This window comes from Aulostomus chinensis, chromosome 10 (assembly GCF_037954235.1).
Source record: "Aulostomus chinensis isolate RoL2024-O1b breed Wild chromosome 10, RoL_Achi_v1.0, whole genome shotgun sequence".
In the NCBI taxonomy this organism is placed as follows: domain Eukaryota; kingdom Metazoa; phylum Chordata; class Actinopteri; order Syngnathiformes; family Aulostomidae; genus Aulostomus; species Aulostomus chinensis.
In genome coordinates this window covers 5560552-5586533 of record NC_141329.1, presented here as the reverse complement: position 1 = coordinate 5586533, position 25982 = coordinate 5560552, and the positions used below count along the sequence as shown (strand labels likewise).

The 25982-nt window shown below is 42.0% G+C and overlaps 2 protein-coding genes across 7 annotated transcripts in view; both read right to left on the bottom strand.

The window, feature by feature from the left end:
* Window positions 1-8629: 8629 nt before the first annotated feature.
* aasdhppt (aminoadipate-semialdehyde dehydrogenase-phosphopantetheinyl transferase) lies at window positions 8630-16317 on the bottom strand. Of its 2 annotated transcripts, XM_086215738.1 has the most exons (7): window positions 15909-16317; window positions 15714-15827; window positions 15108-15237; window positions 14483-14604; window positions 13551-13712; window positions 10313-10381; window positions 8630-10031 (listed from the first exon to the last, which is right to left on the bottom strand). In XM_086215738.1, exons 1-7 carry the CDS (start codon window positions 16071-16073, stop codon window positions 9858-9860), a joined length of 936 nt encoding a protein of 311 aa, XP_086071864.1. In that variant the 5' UTR covers window positions 16074-16317; the 3' UTR covers window positions 8630-9857. The 2 variants fall into 2 exon arrangements, with proteins under 2 accessions (XP_086071864.1, XP_086071865.1); XM_086215739.1 differs by lacking the exon at window positions 15714-15827.
* Window positions 16318-21554: 5237 nt separating this feature from the next.
* Window positions 21555-25982, bottom strand: part of gria4a (glutamate receptor, ionotropic, AMPA 4a) — a 99312-nt gene continuing 94884 nt past the window's right edge. For 2 of the 5 annotated variants that reach the window (XM_086215733.1, XM_086215734.1), the window contains exon 18: window positions 21555-24939. In XM_086215733.1, the coding sequence (XP_086071859.1) occupies window positions 24775-24939 (165 nt within the window). In that variant the 3' untranslated portion in view covers window positions 21555-24774. The remainder of the gene's footprint in view (window positions 24940-25982) is intronic. The other 3 variants (XM_086215735.1, XM_086215737.1, XM_086215736.1) reach the window with 2 other exon arrangements.

Genomic DNA, 25982 nt, shown 5'->3' with positions numbered 1-25982 from the left:
ACAGTCTCGAATGTGTGTGTGTGTGTGTGTGTGTGCGTGCGTGCGTGCGCGTGTGGTGGGGGTAAGACCCAGCTGTTCACTCCCTGCCCAATAATGTTAGGCTATATAGTCTAAACTGTATAAGTGTTGTCATGCTGTATAAACTCACCAATAAAATATTCATGCAGAAGCGATGGGAAACAGAACCACACAAAATAAGTGTGAGTTGCCCTGAATAGACATGAACATCAGGAAAACATATATCTGAATTTCATGGGTAAATATTACAAAAAGATGCACAGTGGCACACGAGTCTAAATCAATCCATCAGAGTCCAATGTTGGCTTTTAGCTTCTTGCGGCTCATTGTTGTAGCTCCAGGGTCCATGTGGTTGAGTCCTTAAGCTGTCGCTGTGGCTGATAACAGAAGCTACCAGCAGCAGCGAGAGCATGATGAGATGAGAAACTCTACATGTGATGAAACTTGTGCATCTTTCTTGACTCGACTGAAATGAGATCAACAGTGACTACTGGACTAATCTGGGAAGGGAGAAAAGAACTTGAGGTATGGATTTTAGTTACAGTTGTATAACATTTATTGAAGGAATAATTTCCAAAGGGATCATTTTACCCCCATTAAGCTAGCAACGGTGGCATGATTCTGCTTTGGACCTCAAGAAATCACACGTATTGAAGCGCGTGAGGTAGTGATACATAGTAAGGGTCTTACCAGCAGCAGGTGTGGGCCAGCGTGTTTTCAGTGAGCCGAGGCATAGAGGTGATGTAGCTCTGTCCACTAAATTAATGCCCATCGATAAATTGTATTTGTAGTCATGATTCTCAATATTTGTACCTCTTTATTTTTGGTGTGAAATGGCCCTCTCAATGGTCTACAGTTTTCCAGTGTCCCTGCTGCTGTGGAGTAATACCTGATAGTGGGACTCTATCACAGAAAAGCTTTTCCTGTGCCACAGGTCTGACCTGTACTCGAAGTTGGAAAACTGGGACAACACTTGAGCTGCGATGTTTCATAATGTAACATCGCAAAGGGAGCGGCAGCCCAGACCAGCTACTCACAGAGGAAACTCAGCAACCTCATTCTCCCAGCCTCTATCCAAAGACTGTGATCATAAGAAAGCGTTGGAATCTAAATCTATGCAAAATTGTTTCATCCTTAGCTCATGTTAAAGAATTTAGCATTTCCTTGTTTCCTTCATTGCAACTTTCAGATAATATGCTGCCCCCTACTGATTTGGAGGGTCAGCTTTAGTGCAACAAAACAGCAAGAGATGTAAGTCAAGTTCTTTTACTCCAGACAAATTCTGAATTAATGAATGTCAAAAGAACACTGCAACATCCTGCCAACATTTATGTTATGCAAGTATTTGAGGCTGAGCTCAACCCTTCATCTCACCGGTTGATTTCTGTCTGTGTCAATGAATCACAATGAGGTCTAATCCACTGTGGCATGTCTGACATTGCTCTGACGTTAATCCTGTGTGTGCTATGTATGTCATTGCCTAAAGGTGAATGGATTTTGTGCAGCCATGACTGTTCCTGTAGCACTTAACAATCACTGACCAGTTTCCTGGGTTAGTATGTTTCTGTGTTGATGAAGTGTTTGAATGTGCAGCTTCCGCTGTCTGTCACTAGCAATGAGTCAAGGGAGAAGGTGCCCTCATTCTTTCTCTGGGCTTTTCTTTCCCCCGGTTGTTCTCTTCATGTGATTCGTTTGAATCGTACTTTAATCTAATCAAGCAGTACAGTTCAGAACAGAAAGCCTGCTGGGAACATGTTTGTTTTCTTGGCCTGCAGTGTTGCTGCATGCAACTTTCTCAAGGACCATCCAAACTACTTCACACATGACGCTGACTAAACGGGGTGATCGAAACATTACCAGTGGAATTAGAGCATTACCTGTCTGCTCTGAACTGATGATAGATTTGCAGACATTGCAAAAACCCACAACAATCAAAATACATGATTACAAACCACACAAGAACTTTCACTCTGTTTATTGGTCAGAGGTGACTGGAGCAGGAGCAAGAAAAAGGTCTAGTATTCTGGACTGATGCAGATTTTGACTACTTTTAAATTTCATGTATGTATTTTTCTACCATTTGGTCTATACCCCCCTCCCCCCAAAAAAAACCAACACACTCCAACATGCAAATTCTGATTAATTAATTCCTATTTTATTCAATCGTCATCATCTAATTTCCACATCCTGCTGTTTTGCCTCGCTTAATAATCCCGTTGGTTTGTATCTTGTGGCTAAAAGTTGCCCAGAGAGCTGCCAGGGACACAAAGAGACAGCTGGTAGTTAGAGTTTGTTAGGTGTGCTGACAGACAGCGGGACAGCTGATAGTTGCTCAAGAGATCCAGAACAATCAGCAACCCATGACATTTACAACATGCAGGAAATGAAAAATTGGAGACAAAGTAGTTGAGATTCCTTCATCTACTCCCTTCACCTATAAATTCCTCATCAATTTCTGTTTGGTTTTTTTTCATCTCATGTCCAAAACTTTCTCTCTTCATTTCCCTCCTGCATGACCAGGCGCATCATCAGTATGAGAGTCTCTATTTGAGGGCTGAAAATGTAGTTTTGACACAAAAACACGATTGTAGAAGTCATTGTTCTGCCCTGGGACAGAGCTGCCTACCTGTTATGAACATTAGTGACCATTTGCTTTGAGAATGTGATCACTTTCTCTAAATTGCTTTTGCATGGAGGTAAGTGCGGTTTTAACCAGATGTAACGTCTTCTTTCAACAGTTATCTGGTGAAGATCTGGTGAAGTTATTATGTTCTAACGCCACTCTTTTATCTAATTTCTCATTCACCCCCCAACTGCTTCCCTCTTTCTCTCTTCGGTCTCTACAAGGACACTGAACTTATTCCACTGTTGCCCTCACCCACGTTCTCGTCACAACATGCCCTTGCAACTGATGCTAATGTTCTGCCTGCGGTACCACACACACACACACACACACACACACACACACACACACACACACACACACACACACACACACACACACACACACACACACACACACACACACACCAGTTTCTGAGAAGTGACATTTGCTCACTGATTATTTACACGTGCAGAACAAACAGCCTTAAGATACACATATGTACAACTTGGTCATCACCGCTGCCCTATTTACCATATGTAACTGGGGCATCTACATCCAGCCAGCTGTATTAATGCAAACCTGTGTGTGTGTGTGTGTGTGTGTGTGTGTGTGTGTGTGTGTGTGTGTGTGAGAATCAAACATCTAAACACACACAAACACACACACACACACACACACACACACACACACACATCAAAACCATGCTTTGCTTTGCTGAATCAGGTATTTCATGTTAAGACACTTCCAAAAGAAATGCCTTATCATGTCATGAATGAAAAAGGTAAATTCATATTGTGTCCATGCACGCACAACCCCTGTCAATAAGCAGACCAAATTTTGTGACTCTTAAACAAGCGGCAGTGAATGTGTGTTGGAGCTAAATGGTTAACATGCAGCTTCTTGGAATTTTGAATTGAAAAAGCCATAACAAATTAAAAATCAATTATCATTCAACAGCTATTAGGCCTTTGTTTAACCTCAAATATTGTACTTTTTATTTCATCATAAGTAAAGGCTCAGCTGTGCTTTGACCAAAAGCCATACATGCCAAGCATCTGCGTGAAGTAAGTGCAGTGTTCCACAGTCAGCTCATGAAAAGAAATGCTGCCTTTCTTTTTATCTCGATATCTTTTTTTTATCTGATCTGATTCCTACTTGACAGATTTCCCTGAAAAACCCAAGCTTCCCAAAGCTCTTTCCCCAAACTCAATTTTCACAGTCGTCTGGAAGGAGCTACAGATCTCCATAGTAAACTTTCACCACAAGACCTGCTTCTTTTACACATACACCTGCTCATTTTTCAGCACAGAAACACACACACACACACACACACACACACACACACACACACAAACACACACTCATTCAAAAATCACAAGCTCAAACTCACAATGTGTGTGTAATCTGAACAAGCCAACATGTGCTAAGATTTCTAATTGGATTGTGTAGGTATTACATATCTAACCAGTGTGCGTGAGCGTGTGTGTGTTCGTGTGTGTGTGGGTGTGTGCGCATGTGTGTGTTTTGATTGTGTCAAATGTGGCGTGACTTTCTAATCACACAGCCTGCACAGAGCATGTTTCAAAGCAGGGGAAAAATAAACAAAAGCGATGGCTGATGACACACATGTGCAAACACACGCATGCACAGACATCAAAAACACTCCAAGCAGCTGATGTTTTTGAGCAAACTCTTTTACTTTTAAGGAAAAAAAAATCTTGGCATGGAAAAGACAAAGTTGAAGGCTGATCAGAGTAGCAGACTCCTGGATGGATGAATGATGATCGACCACTGGTGCCGCGCTAATTTTAGTAGAGAGAAGTGTGTTCTGGAGTTTGTCCATCTGACATTTTGATTAATAACACTCACCTTACCCAATTTCATCCTAATAGAAGCTAGAAGAAGTTCACACGGTAATGCAAAAGGGCGAAATGTTACCATTATGGATCACTGAAAAATAAAGTCAAAAATCTGGAAGAAAGTTTGACTGGTAACTGAGCTGTAGAAGTTGCATGTCAAATCCAGTCTTTGCAGTCCAGTTTGTTGCAGCGACTCAGACGTGAAGCTCAAAGCTCGGACTGAAAAAGGAAAGCTTCACTCAAGGCAACGTCAGCCGCCTCTTTGCTGACTCCAAACTGCCAGCTATATCAAAGTATCATCCCACTCGCTTAGAAGTACAGAAAAAAACAAAAACAACCAAAAAAGGAAAAAAAAAACCAACCCCTTTGAATATATTTTCTAGCCTGCCAGACAGAAATAACAAAGTCTGGTCTTTGACGCCTCAGTAAATCAATAGAACCTTTTCAGTGGAGCCAGTTTGGCCCTGTTCCATTTAGGTGGGCCAAGGACTTGGGATTGTGCATGCTGGCTCACTGAAATGGTAGTGACACACTAAACAGAATGGAACCATAATGAATGTTTACCCTCCGATGACATGAAAAACAGCTGTTGGGAAAAAGCTTCATGTTGCAACTTCATATCACTGCATCTGTGTTGGAATCATTTTTATTTTTTTGTTTAACTGAAGTGATACTTGGAGCCCAAAAAGTGCAATTTTTTTTGTGTCAGTTATTAGTTATTAGTCAGATACCACATGTCTTAAATTCAAGAATAATTTTTCTCTTCTGTATGAATTCTTGCTGAATCAAGAAAACACATCAGGAACACATGACCGGAATCTTCATCCAGTTGTGCACTCAATTCTCACTTTGATTTGAGTTAAAAAAAAAAAAATACACAACTTAAACAATTCCAGCTCCCAGCCTACTAATGTTTTTATTTTTTATTCTGAGAATATTGCACCCAATGTGCCAGTAATGTTTTTTGGCAGGAAGTTTCAAATTTGTTCATTAAATTTGCTCATTTGTCTATTTATTGCCACTTTATAATCCAATATTGATATTCCTTCTCCACTGCACAGCTGCATGTAACTTGACATGCGACACTCTCCAATAACTCAGTTTGGTGACTCGTTTCATCTGTAGTTATTTCCCACCTCTCGTTCTGCACTCAGCTGTTATTCAGCCCCAGCATCCGGCGGGAGGTATTTGTTCATCGCTGCTCAATAACTGAGGGGACCGATGTTCTGTTTTGGTAATAAATATTTCAAGTGTGAGATTTCAGACTGAACTGTGGTAAGTTCTTCCAGTTAATGAATGAATGTGATGAACAGTGTTCCCCAGGGTGTGTGTGTGTGTGTGTGTGTGTGTGTGTGTGTGTGTGGAGACTGTGCAGCTCTCAGCAGCAGACACACAAGCGATAACTCCTACCACTTTAACTACTGTTATAGCTTTCCAATCAGCATTTGATATAAAGTGCAACAATCAGGTTTGGTCTCATCTGCTGTGTTTAATTCAACATGATATACTGATTCATTCAAAAATGTCTTAACTATAAAAACATGAATGCATTATCAACAGAACAAAAAATGGAATGTGAAGAACCGACTTCACTCTTATCCCTGACATCAAGCTTGAACTGTATCTCATCTCTCACCTCAGGAGCACTCTCAAACCTTTCGCCCAGAGCACTCTTGTCTCCATCCCACATCTGAAACAAAATCTATTCCTGTGGTCTTTTCTCTGACACACCAGCAAACCTGAGGCTACTAAAAATGGTGCTTGTGTCTCTGAGGGAAGCCTGTGTGACTCCAGTCTGACCCTGCTGCCTCCTCTCTGCTCACTCACTGCAAGATTTAAGATTGAAGAAGGCAAACTAATTCACTCCAGCTGGAAGCAAGGACTGCATGTGTGAGTGTGCGTTTGTGCTTTCAAGCTCTATTTCTTTCTCCACACAATACACAAATGCATGCACATGCTACTCCCGCTTGAATGAGCACCCTTTTCTCCTGTCACATACGTTCAAAGAGCCACCGCGAGACCATTCAGGCATTTAGTCGCCATTCCATCAATACTTATAAATCCCCTCGTCTCTCATGAAAGAGCAGAATCAATGGTGAGAGAATACAGCTGTGGGTGGTGGAGGGTGGCGGATACCAGCCGCGCAGGTGCAAAGATATTATCAATTCATTTACAATGCACAACACAAAATACATGTTATTAAGGAACTAGCTGGTAATTGATTCATGACTCTCTCAGTGAAACCTACGTTTCCACCTTTCTTTCTGCACCACATGAATCAATTTATAATCAGTCTTCTTGCCTTCACAGTCAAAGAGTAATGACTAGCTATCATGAGATGTTAGAGGTCGAACAACAGTGTACAGACACACAAACAGAGCAGTTCAAATGCTGACACCAAATCTGAATCGAGCCAATCTAGAAAATATTCCAAGCACAGGAACAGCTGGACCCTTCGACCCACCAGCAGGAGAGTTGAGAGTGATCGAAGCTGTGAGAGAGAAAAATATACAATTGTCAGATCTGCTGTGACCTCACACTCACACACTCGCACACACACACACACACACACACACACACTCTCCTGACATTTGATCAGATGTGGGATGCATGACCCAAAACCACTGTAAACGCTTTACATTGCTTTTACTGGGGAAATATTAGTGACAGTCAAATAAGTTTTCAATCAGTCATCATCAATCAAGAGATGACAACATACCAGAGGGGAGACTTTAATCAATCCTGAATATCTCCTGATGAGTTCTGATCCACTAGAAACAACTCCATTGTTACTCTCCAAGCGTTAGTTAACATTTTTTTAATTTTGTGTAATAGTTGTAGGATTAATATGTCATCAATATGTAACATTTTTAGGCCCCTCACGGTACAACAAGATGGTTTCTTCTCTAGTTAGTCTTTATTGTCCTACGGTAATTACAAGCAAACTGTATTCTTACTCAGCACTTAAAAACAGGATCATGACTCAAAGAAATTGTGTGACAATACACTGTGCTTCACCCACTGGAGCACCTAGTAATTGAGGGAGCTGCCCACTTCATGGGGCTAAGGATCAATGCCACGGCGGATAAAGGCAGCTTTGCAGGTAGAAGCTATTGAATTGCAAAGTGTATCTGATGGTTCATTGTGTTCGGGGTCACACCACCCAACAGGCCAAGTGTCAGGACCCTGTGTGTGAGGTCACAGCAGCTCAGATATTTCTCTCTGTCAGTGGTATAATAACCAATCATTGGTTTTCTTGCTGCAGGGTCGGAGGTGTATTTGTTTTTTAACTCCCCTCATATTGTGTAGAAAGCTGATCTTCAGTGATTGGCTGATAGTCTGAGGAGGACTGAGTCTCTTTGTTCCACCATCCACCATGGATCTTCATGTGTGCGACGTGTTGGTGCAGCACTCGTTTTGCTAATTTGAAACTGCTCAAGGTGACAAAGACCTCCAAGACAGGGATATTTAACTCAAATGCTGACCTCCCAAAAAGAGCAGCCTGGGAAACTCTGGCTCAACAGAATATAATCCAACTTCACCAGTAAGCCAGTGTCTGTATACTTACCTAAACCCCAGTGTGGCCCCGAGGACCTGGCTCAAGCTCAACAACATTGGGATTTCTATGGATTTGAAAAGATCTTGATTTGATATCACTTGGTTCAATTTAACTCAGCTGTCATTTTCCCATCCATCCATCCATTTTGTTCTGCTTATCCTGTTAAGGGTTACGGAGGGCTGCAGCCTATCCCAGCAGCTTTTGAGCGAGAGGCGGGGTTCACCCTGGACAGGTCCCCAGTCCATCTCAGGGCCAACACATTTAGACAGACAACCATTCACACTCACAGTCACACCTACGGTCAATTTAGAGTATCAATCAGCCTCATCCACATTTGCATGTGTTTGGACTGTGGGAGGAAGCTGGAGTACCAGAGAGAATCCACACAGGAACAGGGAGAACATGCAGACTCACACAGAAAGATCCTGTGCCCGAGCCGGGACTCGAACCAAGAACCTTCTTGCTGTGAGGCGACAGTGCTGACCACTGCACCACTGTGCAGCCCAGTTCATGTTTTTGTATCTGTTAAAAAAGCAGGTGGAACGTGACAAAAAGCAGCATCGATGGCACAGTTTTATTTGACCTCAAACATCTTGTGAAAGCCACTCATTTTCCTTTGTGTCCGAAACTGAACGAGCTCATGAGGTCATATAGTTTGTGACTAAAGGTGAATTCCAACAAAATGTAATTCCAACACACTTCATCTATTCACCGTCTTAAAAAAAGAGAGAGGATGGAAAAGAAATGAACCATAAAGAAAGAAAGAGAGGATGAGGAGGTCATTTTAATGTCCCCGACTAAAATAGATAGACGACCAGATGAAGAGACAAGCTAGAGACGGAGAGAGAGAACAGCAGAGATGAAAAATGAAGGAGACGGTGAAGGCAGGATGAGATGGAGGGTTAAAAAAGGAGATGAGAGAGAGAGAGAGAGAGAGAGAGAGAGATTGAGAGAGAGAGATTTGCAGACACTGAGGTGAAACACACATTTATGTATTATACATGCAGGACTGGCTGAACCAGCTAAAATACATGAAAACACACATTGAGCAAGAGGTCCACTGATTTAGTTTTTTTGAGGGCCAATTATTTATAAAGCCATGAAAGATTTTAAGCAGTATATGCTGTAAAAATTAAAATTATTATGTCAACAGTCCAAAAAACAGAAATTCGATCACTCGTTGAAACAATTTTAAATGCATGTTTAATTGTTAGAAATTGTCACAACTTTGTTTCATTCCTATGGCTTTCTTAAAAATAAGTAAACCAAATAATGTCTTTGTGCATTTTAAAAATGTATTTATGGTTCTGCAATCAGAAAAAAATAGACTGTCAATTATGAAATGTGAACCCTAACTTGAACTTAATTGTTAAAATATGTTTTGTTGCTTTTGTGGTAAACTCAAAATAACCAAGCCCAAGATGATACAGACACAGATGTGAAAGGCATTTCTTTACCCGACGTCCTGCAGGGACATTTTTAGTTGACCCTTGCGTGTAAGATTCATTCAATAATGAAACACACAGAATGACTGACTGACTTCTTCCTTTTTGTTCGAGGGATTTCAGATTGGTCATCATTGACGTCCTGCCTCCTAAATTCATGCACCACGTTGACCTCGACTTTAACAAACATCTCATCCCAGGAAGCTGGATAATGAATATCAACATCTGATAACCATTTCCTGCGTGTGTTTGAATCAGGTGTGTATGTGGTATTTCTGAGGGAGTCAAATGCTGCAGAGAGTCTTTACGTCCTCTGAGACCAACGTGAAAGTCTATAAATAAACTTGCGTTGAATGAGAAAGCAGCCTGTGTCAGAGTGAGATGGGGCTGCATGTGTCGCTTCGTCTCCAAGGTGCTTCGGCCTTCATCTCGAAGCTGTCCCAGTAGGCGGGGTCTTCTTCTACCAAAGGCGAGGCCGAAGCGATGAGATCACGGAACGACAGCAGCGTGAAAGTGGTAGGCAGAGGGAGAGATGAAGGAGGAGGCTGCGAGGGAAGGAGAGAGAAGGGGGAGGCTGGTGTCTGATACATCTGGACCTCATGACCATTTCATTGTTGAACAGATTGTTTTCTCTGACTAGTCTTTCCATTAACATAGTTTTTGCCGTGGTTATTTATATGACTTAAAAGATTTTTATGACAAATTTCTAGGTCAGATGTTGCAAGTTTCGAGGGCACAAATTAATTAATTTTCCCACAGATCAACGAGCGCATTAAAAAAGTCATGTAATAACATCACACGCCATAGGTCGAAGGTGTGTTCTTACTGTGGAGTGCAATGTGTCTGCTGGTGCGAGTGCGACAGCAACATGATGGTCAGGATCCATCAAGCTCTCCTGCAGAAACACACACACACACACACACACACACACACACACACACACACACACACACACACACACAAATATAGCCTGCATGTATAAGGACTTTAACACTTTCAATACACCAGCTATCAAATAATATGCAGCCATATCAAGTGTTAATGCATATACAGAATTCACCCTGCATGCTTTTGCTCATCTCTTGCATAAATATGCATGTCAATACCTGCAGCAGCACAAGTGAAACTATAGTGAGACAACCAGCCAGGTGACGTTCTGATCAATTTTCTAAAAAAATGTGAATACAAAGTTGAAGAAATAAACGTTTCCAGCACTTGTGACTGAAACGGGTCCAAACATAGGATCTGTATCAGAGTCACCACACGAGGACATACAGGAACTGAGATGGTGTTTGTTAGACCTCCAGGTAGCAAAAATGTTTCAAACAGATACAGAACAAGTGTGAAAACACATGTGCAACTGCACGCAATCTAGTGCATGAGGCAATATACAGTTTCTAGAATCCAGTTTTACAGTCTTACTTTAAGGTGTAAAACTTACAATTGCTGCTATTGTGGCCTACATTCATGGTCTTACTTCTGTCATGGTCCTGTGCCAAAGGTCCTCGTTCATTTCATCATACTCAGGCATCATCGACCCGTCTGACTTGAGTCGGGAGCATTTTAGGCCTCTTTTTCAAAATCAACACTATTTGAACGTCCACTATTTCTTTGTCAGGAGCCTTGATGTATCTCTAAGGGTTTTTTTTTTTCTGGGGGGCAGCTCATTTAGGCTTTTCAATCAAATGCTTTTTAGTTTTAGTCACATTTGAATCATTATTGTCAGTGTTGATGTGGTTGTGGTAGAGGAAACTAACACTGCGTGAACCACACACACTTCAGGTTACATTATTCGAGGTTTATTGGGTGTCCAAACACATTCTCTGCTCCAAATTTCAATGACGTGTCACCATTGTCTTTGTTACCAAAACTCAAGGCCTGAAGTGTGTGTGTACGTGGGAGTACCAGAGGGCGGTGTGTGTGTGTGTGTTCTGTGGGGAGTTAAAGCAGCATAACAAAGATGAAAAATGAGGGAGGGAAACACGCCCGTAAAATGTATTTAACTGAGAACATTCTGTCATTGCACTTATGTGACCGTTGTTGCAGCTGTTTTGAATGTGTGTGTGTGTGTGTGTGTGTGTGTGTGTGTGTGTTGGTCACACCCCTCTGTGTTTGTGTGGAGGGACAGCAGCGTGACATCAGCAGAGGTCAGCAGGAAGTCTCATCATTGCTCTCTGACATGGACGCAGGGTTCATCTCATCTCTCTGTTAGTACTCAAGCGTTTTTCTAATCGTATGTGTGACAAATTCAGGAAATCCATTCGATGGGAGTTGTACTGGCCTGCCGAGGTCACTGAAATCCTTCACTGGTCAAAAATAATGACTCAGAGTCAACAGATGCAGGATGAGCAGCTTCGCTGAGGTGTAAATACATCTATGCAGGCTCTACACTGTGAAGCAGCACGCGGTGTATCCTCACTGTTGATGCTCATCCTTACATGTGACGTTGATTTCTGGCCTCCATGTTTTCAGGGCAGGATCATTGCTCCCGGTAAATCAGGAGCATTTGGGAGTCAGGGAACTGACGATATCTGATCTGCCCACTGGAACAACTCCCAATTATTGACTTGCAACATGTGGTTTTCTGGTCATCACATCATAATATTTTCCTTCTATCATTGTAGTATTTTTAATCTGGGTGCGCGTTCAACAACTCCTCTGGATATACAGTACATACTATAAACCATTTTAGCACAGCTGAAATATTATGTTCGTACCTGCACTTTATCCTCACATTTACATGCACAGAGAGCTTGATTCTGTTGTGATTTTTGTTCCGGCAGCTGATTTCAACTTAAAATGTATATCATACAAAGCGCATAGTAGAGAAATATAAAGTAAAGCAGCTGTAAACAAGACAGCTGATTTTTTCTTAACTATTTGGAACCAATCAATAACTATGTACTCTATGCTAATTTAATCAGCTCTCTATCCTCTGCACCCCTACAACTCCACGTAATGCACGTCCGTATCACATGGCAGCGCCCTTAAGATTGGAGCTCAAAATAGCGCATATGCTAAACATCCACCTGTGATCGATCTAAGCGAGCTGTTATTCCCTGGTGTGAAAACACAGACACTGAAACAGCATTAGGCCTGCATAACGGAGAGGTGGTGGTGGTGGTGGGGGGGGGGGGGGGCGCGTCAGGCTTTTCAGACCACTGGTAACCTTTTAGCAGTCACTTGTTAATCCCTCCACCACTGAGCGGGTAGAAAGGAGAGAAGAGAGGAGGATTAGACAGAGAAGGTAAATTGAAAGCCGAGTGTGAGGGAGAAGAAAGAGACAGTAATATTGGAGAGAACACATCAAAGAGAAGAGTGGATGGGAGACGACGTGAAATGGGAAATGGCGGGGAGAGGAATAATTGCAACAGATGATTCCTCCGCTCCAGCGGAGAGGTGCACTACTCTAATCTCTTGTCTTGGTGTTACAAGGGCTGGAGGGCCACTTGAGAGCCCCCCTTCCAATCACACTCTCTGGTGTATTTCTCCCAAAAACCACCTGTGATTCACTTTACAAATGCTTTCATGAGGGCGCCACAGTGGGCTCCCACGGCTGGGCTGCTGCCTCCGTCGTTGCCTCTAAATTCATTCATTCGCTCAGTCTGCCTCCAAATGTTGTTTGCCACGTGAAATGGGTCTTCCCTCAAAGGTGACGGTTTTCTCATAGCCCGATATTCATGAAAATCAGCCTCGGGTTTTCATGTAATCCCGCTGACAAAAACACAACCCAACATATCAATATAGTTTTTAATCCCATTCTAGTGGACACAATATCTCAGGTACGGATCAAGGGAATTCAATGTGACTACCAATATGTTAGTAGCAGACATTTCTGCCAAAGGTCACCGTGACTTCACTGAATTTATATGCCTTTGATGACACAATTCCTGCAAATGTCAAACAAGATAAAATGATGAAGTGATGTCTTCTGTCAAGAGGTCAAAGGTCATATCATAATGCTCCGTTAAACTCTTTAAAAATGAAGCAGGGACTACAGTCGTTTTCGTTCATGTCAGTTTTTTGAACAACACTTTCACACCTCCTCTCACTCACACACTCACTTCAAACAGCCAGTCCTCCGCTTCCTCTTCATCGAGAAGCATCTTGGTCTGGCGCAGGACCCTGCCTTCTTTTAGTGGTTCAGTGGCCAGGTGAAACTCTGCCCTCTGCAGGTTGAAGCCCAGCCCCGTGCCGATGGCTTTGATGAAACTCTCCTTCAGAGCCTCGGAGGAGAGGGAGCAGACCTATTAGACATCAGCTCAGTGAACCATGAGGAACTCATGTGAAGTCCCATTTTTGGTCGAAAAAGGGACGGTGGGACTTTTTAAATGTCTCAACAAACCATGCAGGTCAGAACCCGCTCACTTGTGTGTGTGTGTGTGTTTTGGCTTACCAGAACATAACTGTAACAGATGGGGACCAATGCACACAAGCACATATAAGAGTTTAGAGACTGACTGTGTGTGTGTCTGTGTCCAGCCAAAACCAAACCTGCTTGACAGTCAGTGAGCCAAAATAACAGTATTATGAGGCTAATTGCTATGGCAACCATCAAGCTCTGCCATTAGTCAACAGTGTGGTGATGATATCAGAGCTTTTGACGTTTCTGTGTCACCCTCTCACATCTTTACTTAGCACCACCATTGCCCTCGCAGTCCATCTGTGTGTGTGTGTGTGTGCGCATGCACAAAAAAAGTCACATACACACAAGAAAGAGAAGGAAAAATAGTTTGGGTCAATGATGAGGGGCCTCAGTGTGTATGTGCTAAATGTACAACTGTGTATGTCTCCCTGCAGACACTGCCAGTGGCTTTATTTTCTTTCTCCCTCTCTCTCACACACACACTCTCACACACACACTCACACACGCGCACACACACACACACACACACACACACACACACACACAAACACACAGACACACACACACACAGCCTTCAGGGCCAAACAGCAATGTAATGTGACAACAGGGTAGTATGGTTGCCATGGTTACCCAGTGGCGGTAGAACGCGGCAAGCTGCTGGTGCTCCGAGCCAGCCGACTGGATGACGCGCCACTCGTACTCTGTAAACTGACGAGTCATGATGCGGAAAAACTCAGGCACGGAGCTGCTACCTGGAGGAATAGACGAGAAAGACAGAAGTGATGAACAGTGACAGAACCAAGCACAAAGAAAGAGGGGACGGGGAAAGAGAAAGGGAGAGGAAAATGAAATCGGAGATAAGAAAAGATGTAAATAGAAACACAATCACAAAATGACTCCAGGCACACACACACACACACACACACACACACACACACGCACGCACGCACACACACATATGCACGCGCACACACACGCACACACACACCCGCAAACCTCTTCATAAAAAAGACAACAGTGTCTCCTTGTGGTCAAACTGGGAAACACATGCAAAACCAGCTCAAGGAAAAACAGATCTGGTCTCATTCATGAAATATTTTTATGCACACAAACACACACACACACACACACACACACACACACACACACACATACTGTATTCTCTTCTTGCTGCACTCAATTACATGCTGACCCTGTTTTGTGAACAAATACTGCTTAATATTAATAATAAATATGAGATGACTTCAGTGTTTACCCGGCATGGTGGTCTTCATGATATCCACACCAACCTGCCTCCTCGGCTCAGCAGCGAGCACAGCGTAGTCCCCCTGGTGGGAGAGGTTGAAGCCCCAGGCCTGGGGAGTAGGACCAGAATCTGGGCTCACCTGATCAGTGAGAACCACAAGTTCAGCTACAACACCTGATAGTTATATTCATTTAGAAGAGAAAAACAATAACAAAACAAACTCAGGAACATACAGACAAGTGAACTTCATTGAGGTTTGCTTTTTTAAATTTTCCTAAGTATCTACCTGCATCTCACTGAGTTTGCCAAACATCACAAAGCAATATTCCAAATAATCTGAGTTTATGAATAATATCAAACATGCATCTAAAGTAATTGTATCAATACATCAAATACAGCACAACTAAATTCACTGTAAGTGTCAATCAACCTGAACTACTACGCTCTTCTATAAAACTAAACAGAACAAAAACAGATTCATATGCATTCACATGTACATCTTTCTTTCCACTTTCAAATACAGCCTTCTAGCTTAAATAAATCAGTGTTAAACATAATGAATTAAATCCATTCAATATGGGAAACTATTTAAATAAATGTGACATCATCAAGCACCTCCAGGGGTGCTGCCAGGTAAGGCTTCCCTCTAGGAGATCGTCTCAGTCGGATCTCTGACCAGGGAATCTTCATCCTCTCACACACGAACCTTCTCAGCAGCAACCTGCCAGCCTGACACACGGACGTGGTGAACTGACTGACATCAAGTTAAATAAGTGTAACAATGAAGCAGACAGTCTCACACACACTCACCATGGCTGATTTAGCATCTTTGGCGAACACAAACTGCCCGATCCTGTCTTTCTCTTCAGGCTGCACACATCGAGCAGCGAACAACCACTCGGACCTGCTCGGCATCCATGACCCACATCGGAAAGCCCAGCGAACACCGTCCATGTGCTCTCCCCTCTCGGTCATCTGGACCTCCACAACATCAAACTGCTCTCAAGTTGATAGCTAACGTTAGCGAAGCGTTCTAGCTAGTAGCACATATGGGACACGGCGAACAACAAATATTGCAGAAATTCACGTTTTCACTGACGAGCAGCGGTGAGTGAGTTTTGGTGAACGAAAAAAAAACAAGAACCCAGAAACGTCTCTGTTTACATTCTTGATTTGACGGCTGAAGCGGAACTTGTCCGGAAGAAGCGAGATCCAGTGTCGTCACACGTAGGTTGGACGATTGACCAATAGAAGCACTGCGTCACTGACGAGGCGTTCGGATGCTCCAAAAATGTTGTAAATATGAATAGCGCACTGAACAATCATGACTATAAGGGCAAGCTTCGCTCAGCTGTGTGCCAACTTGTAGAGGGGAAAATGATAAGACTGTCTAAAATGAGCTCATATTTCACACCCTTTACTACTCAGAAGCAGTATGTATCAAATTAAAATCGTATTAGTGGCTTGTATGTGAGAGTGGTCGCTTTCTTAGTGAGTTGGGAAGGCAACAGTCATATAACATTGCCATACCCTGATGGGAAAGCTGAGTTACTTACAGTAAAATAGCCAAACATGTCTTATATAAGAAAGTCTTTTGTGGGTGTAATATGCAATAAAACAATGTTATTAATGTGTGTCCTGGTACAGCTCCATAAGAGCACTTTTTTTTAGAGAATTATTCCCATCTGACCCCATAGGAGAGAGAAAAGCTGCTGTAGGTGAGCTGCACAAACTCTTGTACACTTTGAAATTGAGGAAATGCAGTAAACTATTGTTTCAAAGGCGATGACTGTAAGCAGCATTCTTATCATGCTGCAAGTAAATGGTCAACACAATTATTGCCTGTACGTATTGACCTGTTACCTGTGTAACAATAGATTATATTACCACAAAATGTAATGTAACACACTGATCAGAAGTGAGCCAGAGATGAGTCCACAGGCTACACTTACATCGCTGACTCTCTGCTTTACCTCCAGAAAGGCTGCAGAGCCATTTGTGGGAATTTATTGGTTTATCCAACAGTGAACCTTCCCCAGCCTTCCTGCTGCGACCCCTACAACAAAACACACTTTTTTTCATCTGACATTTTCATAACTCAATGTGTCACATATTGTTGCAGAGAGGCTCTGGAGCAACACTGGAGGTCAGTTCCTCAGGTAGGAAAACATCGCAGAGATCTGTTCAACCACTGGGGAATTCCTCCCTCATGGAGAGATTGACCTTTACATCAAACACTTCTCTTTTCTTTTTCCTTTTATCCTATCTCAGGAATGGCTTCAGGACATTTTTTCACACCTGGAATGACGTCAACTGGGACTTGAGGATGAACATTTTGGTGGTCAGAGATCAAAGGTCAATGTTCTTATCACCTCAGATGAATGCGAGATCTCAATAATTTAAGGGGATTTCTTCAAATGTGTCATAAACATCCACTGGGATGCAATGATAATGAAGAGAAAAAATTTGGTGGTCAACATTCAAAAGTGAAGGTCTTCATGTCAGGCAGACATTGTGGAGGCATACAGCTACAACACTATATTTGTACTTCCTCTTCAAACAACTGTCGTGTTGAAATGTTGACAAGAAATCGAACTCTTAGTGTATGTGATGATCAGCCTCCACAGTCTCTCTGGAGCCTTTATGCACTCAGCATTGTGTTTGAAGAATTATGGTAAAAGAGGATGTTTCTAGATTTTCTATTCGTTCCTTATGGAGGCCCAACAGGGACTCTCAGATGAAGGAAGTATAATTACTTAAAAGGAACACCGAACAGTACTTAAAGAGTATGATACTGGTGTAATACACAAACCTAGCAGGTAAGTGTTAACATTTTAGGAAAACTCTAAGATGTAATGATTATTTTTGAATTTTTATCTGTTAAGCATAACATAACATTTTTTTTTTCATAACTTAACACATGGGCTGCCCAGTGGTGCAGTGGTTAGCACTGTGGCCTCACAGCAAGAAGGTTCCGGGTTCGAGTCCCGGCTCGGGCGTGGGATCTTTCTGTGTGGAGTTTGCATGTTCTCCCTGTGCCCGCGTGGGTTCTCTCTGGTACTCCAGCTTCCTCCCACAGTCCAAAGACATCAAGAGGGGACGAGGCTGATTGATACTCTAAATTGACTGTAGGTGTGACTGTGAGTGTGGATGGTTGTTCGTCTCTGTATGTTGGCCCTGTGATGGACTGGTGACCTGTCCAGGGTGAACCCAACCTCTCGCCCGTAGATGCTGGGATAGGCTCCAGCCCCCCCGCGACTAAGGAATAAGTGGAAGATGACGATGACGATAACTTAACACACAATAAAGCCAGCCAGTTTGAGTGAAATGTCCAAATTGACCAGTGAGACCACAGAATGTCTGAAATCCCCTGAGCTTCTACTAACACACACACGCAGACACGCAGACAAGGCAAGAACTCTAGACTGGCAGGTCGAATCGGAGAGACTAATGTATTCCTCTATGTAAAGGTTATTTTCTTGTCTGCCTTTGAGATGAAAGCTGTGTATAAAAGGCAGTTCTTTAGCTCTGTGGATTTAGATCGGCTTTGAAAATCCACTGCATTATTATGAAAGAGTACCAAAGCACTAAAGGCATGCAGTGAGTCAACAGAGAAAAAAAGATATAATATTTCCTCTGTGATATTGTGATTCATTTATATCTAAATCCACATTTCTTTGTCTCGCAGTAATCTTTTTAAAATTTAGACAATTACTTCCTCACTTCTATGCTTCTATCAGTAATGACCAGAGAGGTGTTTTTGATTCATTGTGTAGCATTATAGTCAACCTTTGCTGTCAAATTGCCAATAAAGTGTCAATTTTGCATAAAATGTAAATATTCCAGGGAGGTGCAGTTAATGTGTGTTTGTGTTGGTTGACTCTTCACACAGTTTCATAGCAAAATCTTTAGACCCAATATGCTACTTGTTACTGGTGACCTGTCCAGAGTGAACCCCGCCTCTCGCCCATAGCCACTGGGATAGGCTCCAGCCCCCCCGCGACCCTTAACAGGAATAAGCGGAAGAAAATGGATGGATGGATGGATGGATGGATTTTACTTGTTCTGACTGTGATATGTGAATAAAATAGGTTGCTGTTAGAAATTCTGCTGTCCCTGACGTGTTTGTTACAGACATTCATGAAGTGATGAAGAACTACTTTACTACTCACCTTAACGTATCACTTTACTTGAGGGCACATTTGAAAAGAAAATCTATATTTTATATTTCATCAAGAGTAATGCAGCTAAATAAGGAAATTGTGTATGGAGGACAGATGGAGGAAACAGAGGAGAAATGAAGAGGGGCGGAATGGAGGGAAGGATAATGCTGAGCTGAGAGAGGAAAAGATTGAGACTGAGAAAGACGAGATGAAAGGAGCCCATGATAGTCAAGAGGTAGAAGGCTGCTGTCATTCTGCAGTGAGGATGAAAGAAGCTGCGTGCATCCGTGTGTGTGTGAGTGGGTGTGTGCGCATGAAGGTGCAAGGTTAAAAGTGAGGCAAAACTATCACAAAATGGTTATTTTGTTTCATCTTTGGGTAGATGGGAAATACTTGTCAGTAATAACTCAGCATGGCGTACGTGGGTGGGGGGGGGGGGGGGGGAGATGGAAAATGCTTGTCAGCCATGGCTCTGCATTAAGAGTGTTAGGCCTCTGAGGAATGAAGAAAAGCAGCCCAAATGACAAAATCGCAGCAGGAGATTTTTTTAACCTGCCAGCTGCTCATCAACAATGGTCACAGCTACACACACACACACACACACACACACACACACACACACACACACACACACACACACACACACACACACACACTGGTCAAGCAGAAAAAAACAAAAAACAGTTGATCATAGATGCATTTTCAAGGGTGGGGGGTGGATTTGAATTCTAGATGCAGCATTAATTTGCTTAGATGTTATTTAAATAAATGTTTTAACATATTCTCAAAAAATGAATATCAACAACATAATGCACATGCATGAAATCAAGAATATGCAGACGCTTACATAAAAAAAAAGACTTTTTGGGTAACAGTCAATGAGACACAGGGGGATGGGGGAAGAGTTCACATTTTCCCTTTCAATAGTGTGTCTAACCACCATTTGCATTTCGGAATGAAGCACAGCTCCTTCACAAAGAATAAAGAGATTATTGAAGCTTGGGAAATGTTCTTTCATTTCTGCACAAGTGCTGTGCAGGGTTCATATTCGCAGGACAGGAACTTGCTGGTGCACCCGACGGTCCACAGCGCCCCACAAATGCTCAGCATAGGTCATGTCTGGTGAACAGGGAGCTACTGGAGAACAGGGACAATTACAGCGTCGAGAGATTGTGCACATAACCTTGCGTCAAGAAGCTGAGCATCATCGTGCTGGAAAATGACATCATGCTGACAGACAAATGAGATGCTGAACCCCTTATCCAACTGTATTCATGGATGATCTGCAACTGTTTTGGATGGTCATGACCTATGAAACCTCCGACCATAACTCAACCAGCGCCGCAGGCCACCTTTCACACATTAATATCAGCAAACCAACGTCAGACGGCTGTCAGATCAAAGTCTCTGTGGCGATGACGGACGCAAACACCAGCCTCTCTGCAGAGACCATATGACTGTTCAAATCCCTCACGTCACTGTCTGTACAAGTAGCTGGCATTCACACGGCTGATGAATGTTCTGATCCTGACCTGGTGTTGTAAAGCCTCTGCAGGCATGAGGTCGTTTGACTCTAGTACCAAATGACTGGAATTGACTTCTCTGATGGCTTATTGTTAAAAAAATGCACATTTATAGCTGCGGCAGTTCGATGAGCAAACACACAAGCTTGCAGCACGCCGATTGTCCTCACTATGTTGACGTGACGCACCTGAGCCATTGTGAAGTGAGAAATCTTGAGGACTTGCGACGACCTTTCATTGACCTCATCATCAGGGACACACGAGAGATGCTGGCTAACAGCGATATTTGTGGGAGAAAATTTGAGAGAACACGTGACAATCTTTGTGGTATTCATATAGAAATTATGTTGAAATATTTTCTTCATGTATTTCTGAGTCAATATTGGGTGCAGCTACAATTAATTCTTGCCATGAGGTTGATATGTCTATCCTTTTTTTTGCTAGTACTGGCTAACTGGTGGAGCAGCTCTTTGCAGCAATCAAATCTTTCTGGTTTGGTAGCGTCACATTTGAGAGACTTCAACCTTTACACACACTGGCCACATTCTTCCATGAGATCTGACAAACATTTTGGTGGAATTAGCTGTGAATGTTCTACAATGAAGCATTTTGCTTGTAGTCATTGTCACCAAATGTCCTGAAATAACCTGCACATTGTTAGAAGATTCAATATGCTCCGTAACATCACCCTTGTAATTTGGCTGGAAACGTGACCTGGAAGCTGATAGCAGTCGAGCAGCAGATAAATAAAAACACAGAGAGAGAACGGGTTCAGAATTAATGTTTTACTAGAAAAGGAAACAAAATGGAAAGGAAAACAAAACAAAACAAAACAAAACAAAAAAAAAACAGAGGAAGAAACTGAGTGTTAAAGCCCGAGTGGTTTCGGCCCAGCAGTCTGTTTTTTTGCTGTCATCGCATGAAATCTGATGTGAGGTGGAAGAGACACACAACAGTGTACATTTAAGCGCCTGTTGCGTGTGGTCTGGCCGGATCAGTGTCTCCTAAGAAAAGTACCCTTCGTACACATCCACTATTCTCCCATATACTGCCTCATTGATCCCCTGGGCTGAGAGGAAGTGAATGGAAAATCTTGGTCTTTTCAATTACAACGAGTTTGTTTTAACGAACGGCTTTAACATATTATTTCCTATTTATGTGCCTGTCTGATGAGTTCGACTGGAAAATATTTGATGCAGGACTGACAGACTGACGTAACTATGAATTCAACACGGAAATCTCTCTTTTTTTAAATGAAACACTAAGGAGTAATGATATGCAGTGTCAGAGCAAGGAGGCAGAGGCAACTAAGATTGTCACTGATGTCTCTAGTTATTGGTTCTCTTCTATCACAGTTATTCTGCAGTGTCTGAGGGAACGTGTCGTCATTTGTCATTATTAAGATCCATTTAGTGAGGAAAGTTCTCTCTTACAGGAGGAGAAATGAAGCTAAAATAAAGAACGAGATGAAAAATGGAGACAAACAGGACAAGAAAGAAACCACAATATTTCATTACCACCATGCTATTCCAATAAGAAGGTAAGACTGCTTTTATCTAAATCAGTATTAACCTTTTTTCCCTGTCCTAATTGTTTCTCAGCTATCACTGTTGGCCTGTATCCCCTCACCTGGCTGCTGTACTGTAGCTTTACAATACTTCGAACAATTTTCAAGGACTGGGAAAGAATTGGCTTCAGTTTGATCTCATGTTGCATTTGTAGCCAAATTATCATCCGGTGAGCAGAGAAATAACAAAAACTCTGAATCAACATTTAACACGCAACACAAATGTTAACACTCATTAAAATGTCTAACAGCAGGATTTCACTTCCGTACAGTTGTAATAGACCACTTGGTTTTAAAATGCATCGTAGGCGATCAGACCATACGTGGACAGCGCTAAATCCAAATGTAAACCACATTCGACTCCTCTAGAAGTGCTCTTAAATTGTTGCTAGTGCTGAGTCCTGGAACCTGCATGCTTCAGGGGTTTTTGCAACCCACCAACTGATGATTTGGGAGGGTAAAACCACAAATAGACAATGAAAAAAAACCAACAACCTGTGAATATCTGATTGACAGTCAGAAAAATAAAAATAATCAGAACCCCTCCTGGTGCTGGGGTGCTCAATCAGAGCTGACCCTGTGTATGCAACAATTTGCGTGTTTCTATGTGTGTGTGTGTGTGTCTGTGCCCGTGTCAGATGGACATTCAGTGTTGAGAAGGACGCGCAAAGACTGTGGCATATTAATACTCTCAAGTTATCAAAAACAGCCATAGAACAGAGTGTATGCCATGGCCTCTGACAATCAGTGATCAGTGTTTTCTATAGCGCTCTATAGATGTATATATATATATATATATGTGTATATATATATATATATATATTTATTTATTTATTTGAATTATATATATATATATAATATGTAGATTTATAAAAAAGAATTTTATCTTAATTACAAGTAGTGGCATTTTCTTTTATATTCATTATTGCAATGAATTATTATCTAAGATGATTAAAAAAGACATGTGAGTTCTGTTTTGCTACGCAGTTATTTACAACAGTTTTAAAAAGCAAGCTTTCGGGTATGATACGTTTCCCCAGCAACGAGAGGAGACTCAGGATCTCAAATGACACTTGAACTGGCCATTGACTTTAAAACAGGAAATTGTGTGCGCGCGTGGGTTTTTTTATGGCTGAAGTCAAGCGAAGCTCTCGCCGCAGTGACAAGTGCTTCTAAACCTTTTCTTGACTTATGACCAGCTAAACTAAAGGATCACCATATTAGACACCGGATTAGAAGATTTCATTGCAAGGAGTAATCATTCAATGTGAAGTTTTGCCAAATGTTGCTGCTGTGGCAAACACACTCAAAAATAGAATTACCAGTGTGTACTTGTGGGTGCGTAACATTTTGAGAGAAAATTATGCACCCCTTCAGTGAGTTTTAGAATTTTGTACCCTTTCTGTTAGACAAAAGATGCAATTGTGGCCTGTTAAAGAACAATATAGTTCTTCAGAGGGGCCATTTTCTAAAGTGTACCTGTAAGTTCAGAACAGTTCTTGCCCTATATTTTTATCTTGAGTCTGTACGGTCCCAGCGTTCAGGTTCATTCGAGATTTGCCTGTGTTTTCCTTTCATGCCACCAGGTAGAAAAGTAATCATCAATTTGCTACTTAGCATTTCTACTGTCATGACGATGTTGTTGATGAAGGACTTTGTTAATTACTACTTTTTTTTCTTTTTTTTTTTACTTCTTCCTTTTAACAAACCCTTGTGTATTCAATGGCCCAGATCAGCCACGCATTATGTGTTGGAGGTTACTTCTGTTCTACATCAGCTGACTACCTTGCTGGTTTGGGGCGAGAAATCATTCTATATGTGTAGTAAGAAAGCATCTTCCTTCAGTTTGAACAGTCCATGGCAAAGTAACAGGTTTGCACAGTCCGAACGTTCAAGCTTACAGTTTTCTGGTCTTCTAAGGGGGAATACACCTGCGCTCAGTTTTTGCAGGCAAGTTAAGACAACCATGATGATGATGATGAGAACAATATCTTAGTAAGGCGTTGTCAAGAGGAGTGGCTATTTGGCCAACATCGTCCATAGAAGACAGAGTGTTGTTGTTGTTTTGTGTTGTTGTTGTTACCATCATCTTTATCACTATCATCATCATGATCAGTTTGATGGTTGCGGCTGAAGTCTGTGCTGGCTTTCCTGTCAGTTTGTCAATATCAGGATGAATCCTCCCAAAAATAATTCAAAAAAAGAATGCTGCAGGCAAGTGTGATCGTCTTTTAGTTGTCCGGTGTTTTTCTTTTTTTTTTTCCTCTGTTCACTCCACAGTTGTATTTCACGTCTCCTGTAAAATAAAGCGTGACTTGGAGTTTTTGTGTATATATGCATGTGTGTGTGTGTGTGTGTGTGTGGGTCCTTGTCAAAGTCTGTATGTTTGTGTGTCATTAAGGCACGGCAGGTGTTTTTGGTTTTCAGGGCAGTCCGGAGGAGACCACTGCAAGGCCGTGGTGTTGGAGGGAGGCGTGGCCAGCGTGCACGGCTTTGGGGCAGTCTGGCGTCAGGACGCGGCCATTCTCCCCCACACTTCCTGTGATGGACAGACGGGCCTTGTTTCGCATGGCTTCAGAAAAAGACAGCTGTACGAGGAGAGGGGGGCACAGAGGCGGGTCAGGGAGGAGACAGCAGAATGGAGACGTTGCATGAACAAACACCTCATCTACAAAGAAACTGTAAAATAAATGTACCAACTTCATTAAAGACACACACACACACAAACACATGCACACGAACCCCTAACACATGCATGTGCTTGTACACATTCTGTGTACAATAACAGGTAGACAAGTCTGAGCGTGCAATCACACAGAGAGAACAATAGTAAATCCAATAATATGCAAACTTGCACTGGAATGATTTGTCCACTTTATATAGTATAGTCAATTAATAAATTAATCAATGACATTTTAATTAATATCCTGACTATTTGCTCTGATTTTAGTTTATCACATTAGTGTTTATCCTAAAGCATTACAAAGGATTTCATGCAGGGTTTTGAAGGCGTTCTCTTACAAATTGCATAAAAATTGTAATTTATCTGATTTTTTTTCAATAACTAAATGAGCCTTGATCAAAGATGTTCTTTAAAAAAGTGAAGCCCAAGTTAATCAGTGAAGAAAAAAACGTAGAATAATTATGCACTATTATAGTTCTATACTACTACCAAAACAATGCTGATAGGAGATAGAATTGGAGACACAAAATCCCTGCTTCAATAACAGTTGGTGGGTCATGTCTCATAGTATAGAAAAGTTAACTTTTCACAACGTCTTGTTGAAATGAGAATCACTGCTGTGCAGCAATGTTTATGGTGCGTCAGTATAGGTCTAGCTACATTTAAGCACAAAAAACCCCACTTGGTTGAAGGGGTAGTTCACCAAAAACGAGCATTCAGCCGTTATCCACTCACCCTGCTGCTAATGTAAGGCTGAAGTTTTTAATTTAACAAAATACTGCTGGTTTCACAGGAAAAGTAGTTCCTATTGCACTTGGTTTGGGATTCACTGCAGCAAAACTCTGGTTTTGAGAACAAAAACTTCATCTTGAGGTAACATCGTGGGTTTCAGTTCATGTTCTGAAACGTAGAGTTACAACAGAACATTTGTCTGTCCTGCTGCGAAGT

Excerpts from the sequence above, each read along its gene's own strand:
- aasdhppt (XM_086215738.1), bottom strand. The coding sequence starts at position 16,073 with ATGACCGAGAGGGGAGAGCACATGGACGGTGTTCGCTGGGCTTTCCGA. Across the intron at positions 13,713-14,482 it reads CCGCGTTCTACCGCCACTGG|GCTCTGAAGGAGAGTTTCAT; the intron begins GTAACCATGGCA and ends CTCTCCTCCGAG. Across the intron at positions 10,032-10,312 it reads CAGACACATTGCACTCCACA|CCTCCTCCTTCATCTCTCCC; the intron begins GTAAGAACACAC and ends CTTCCCTCGCAG.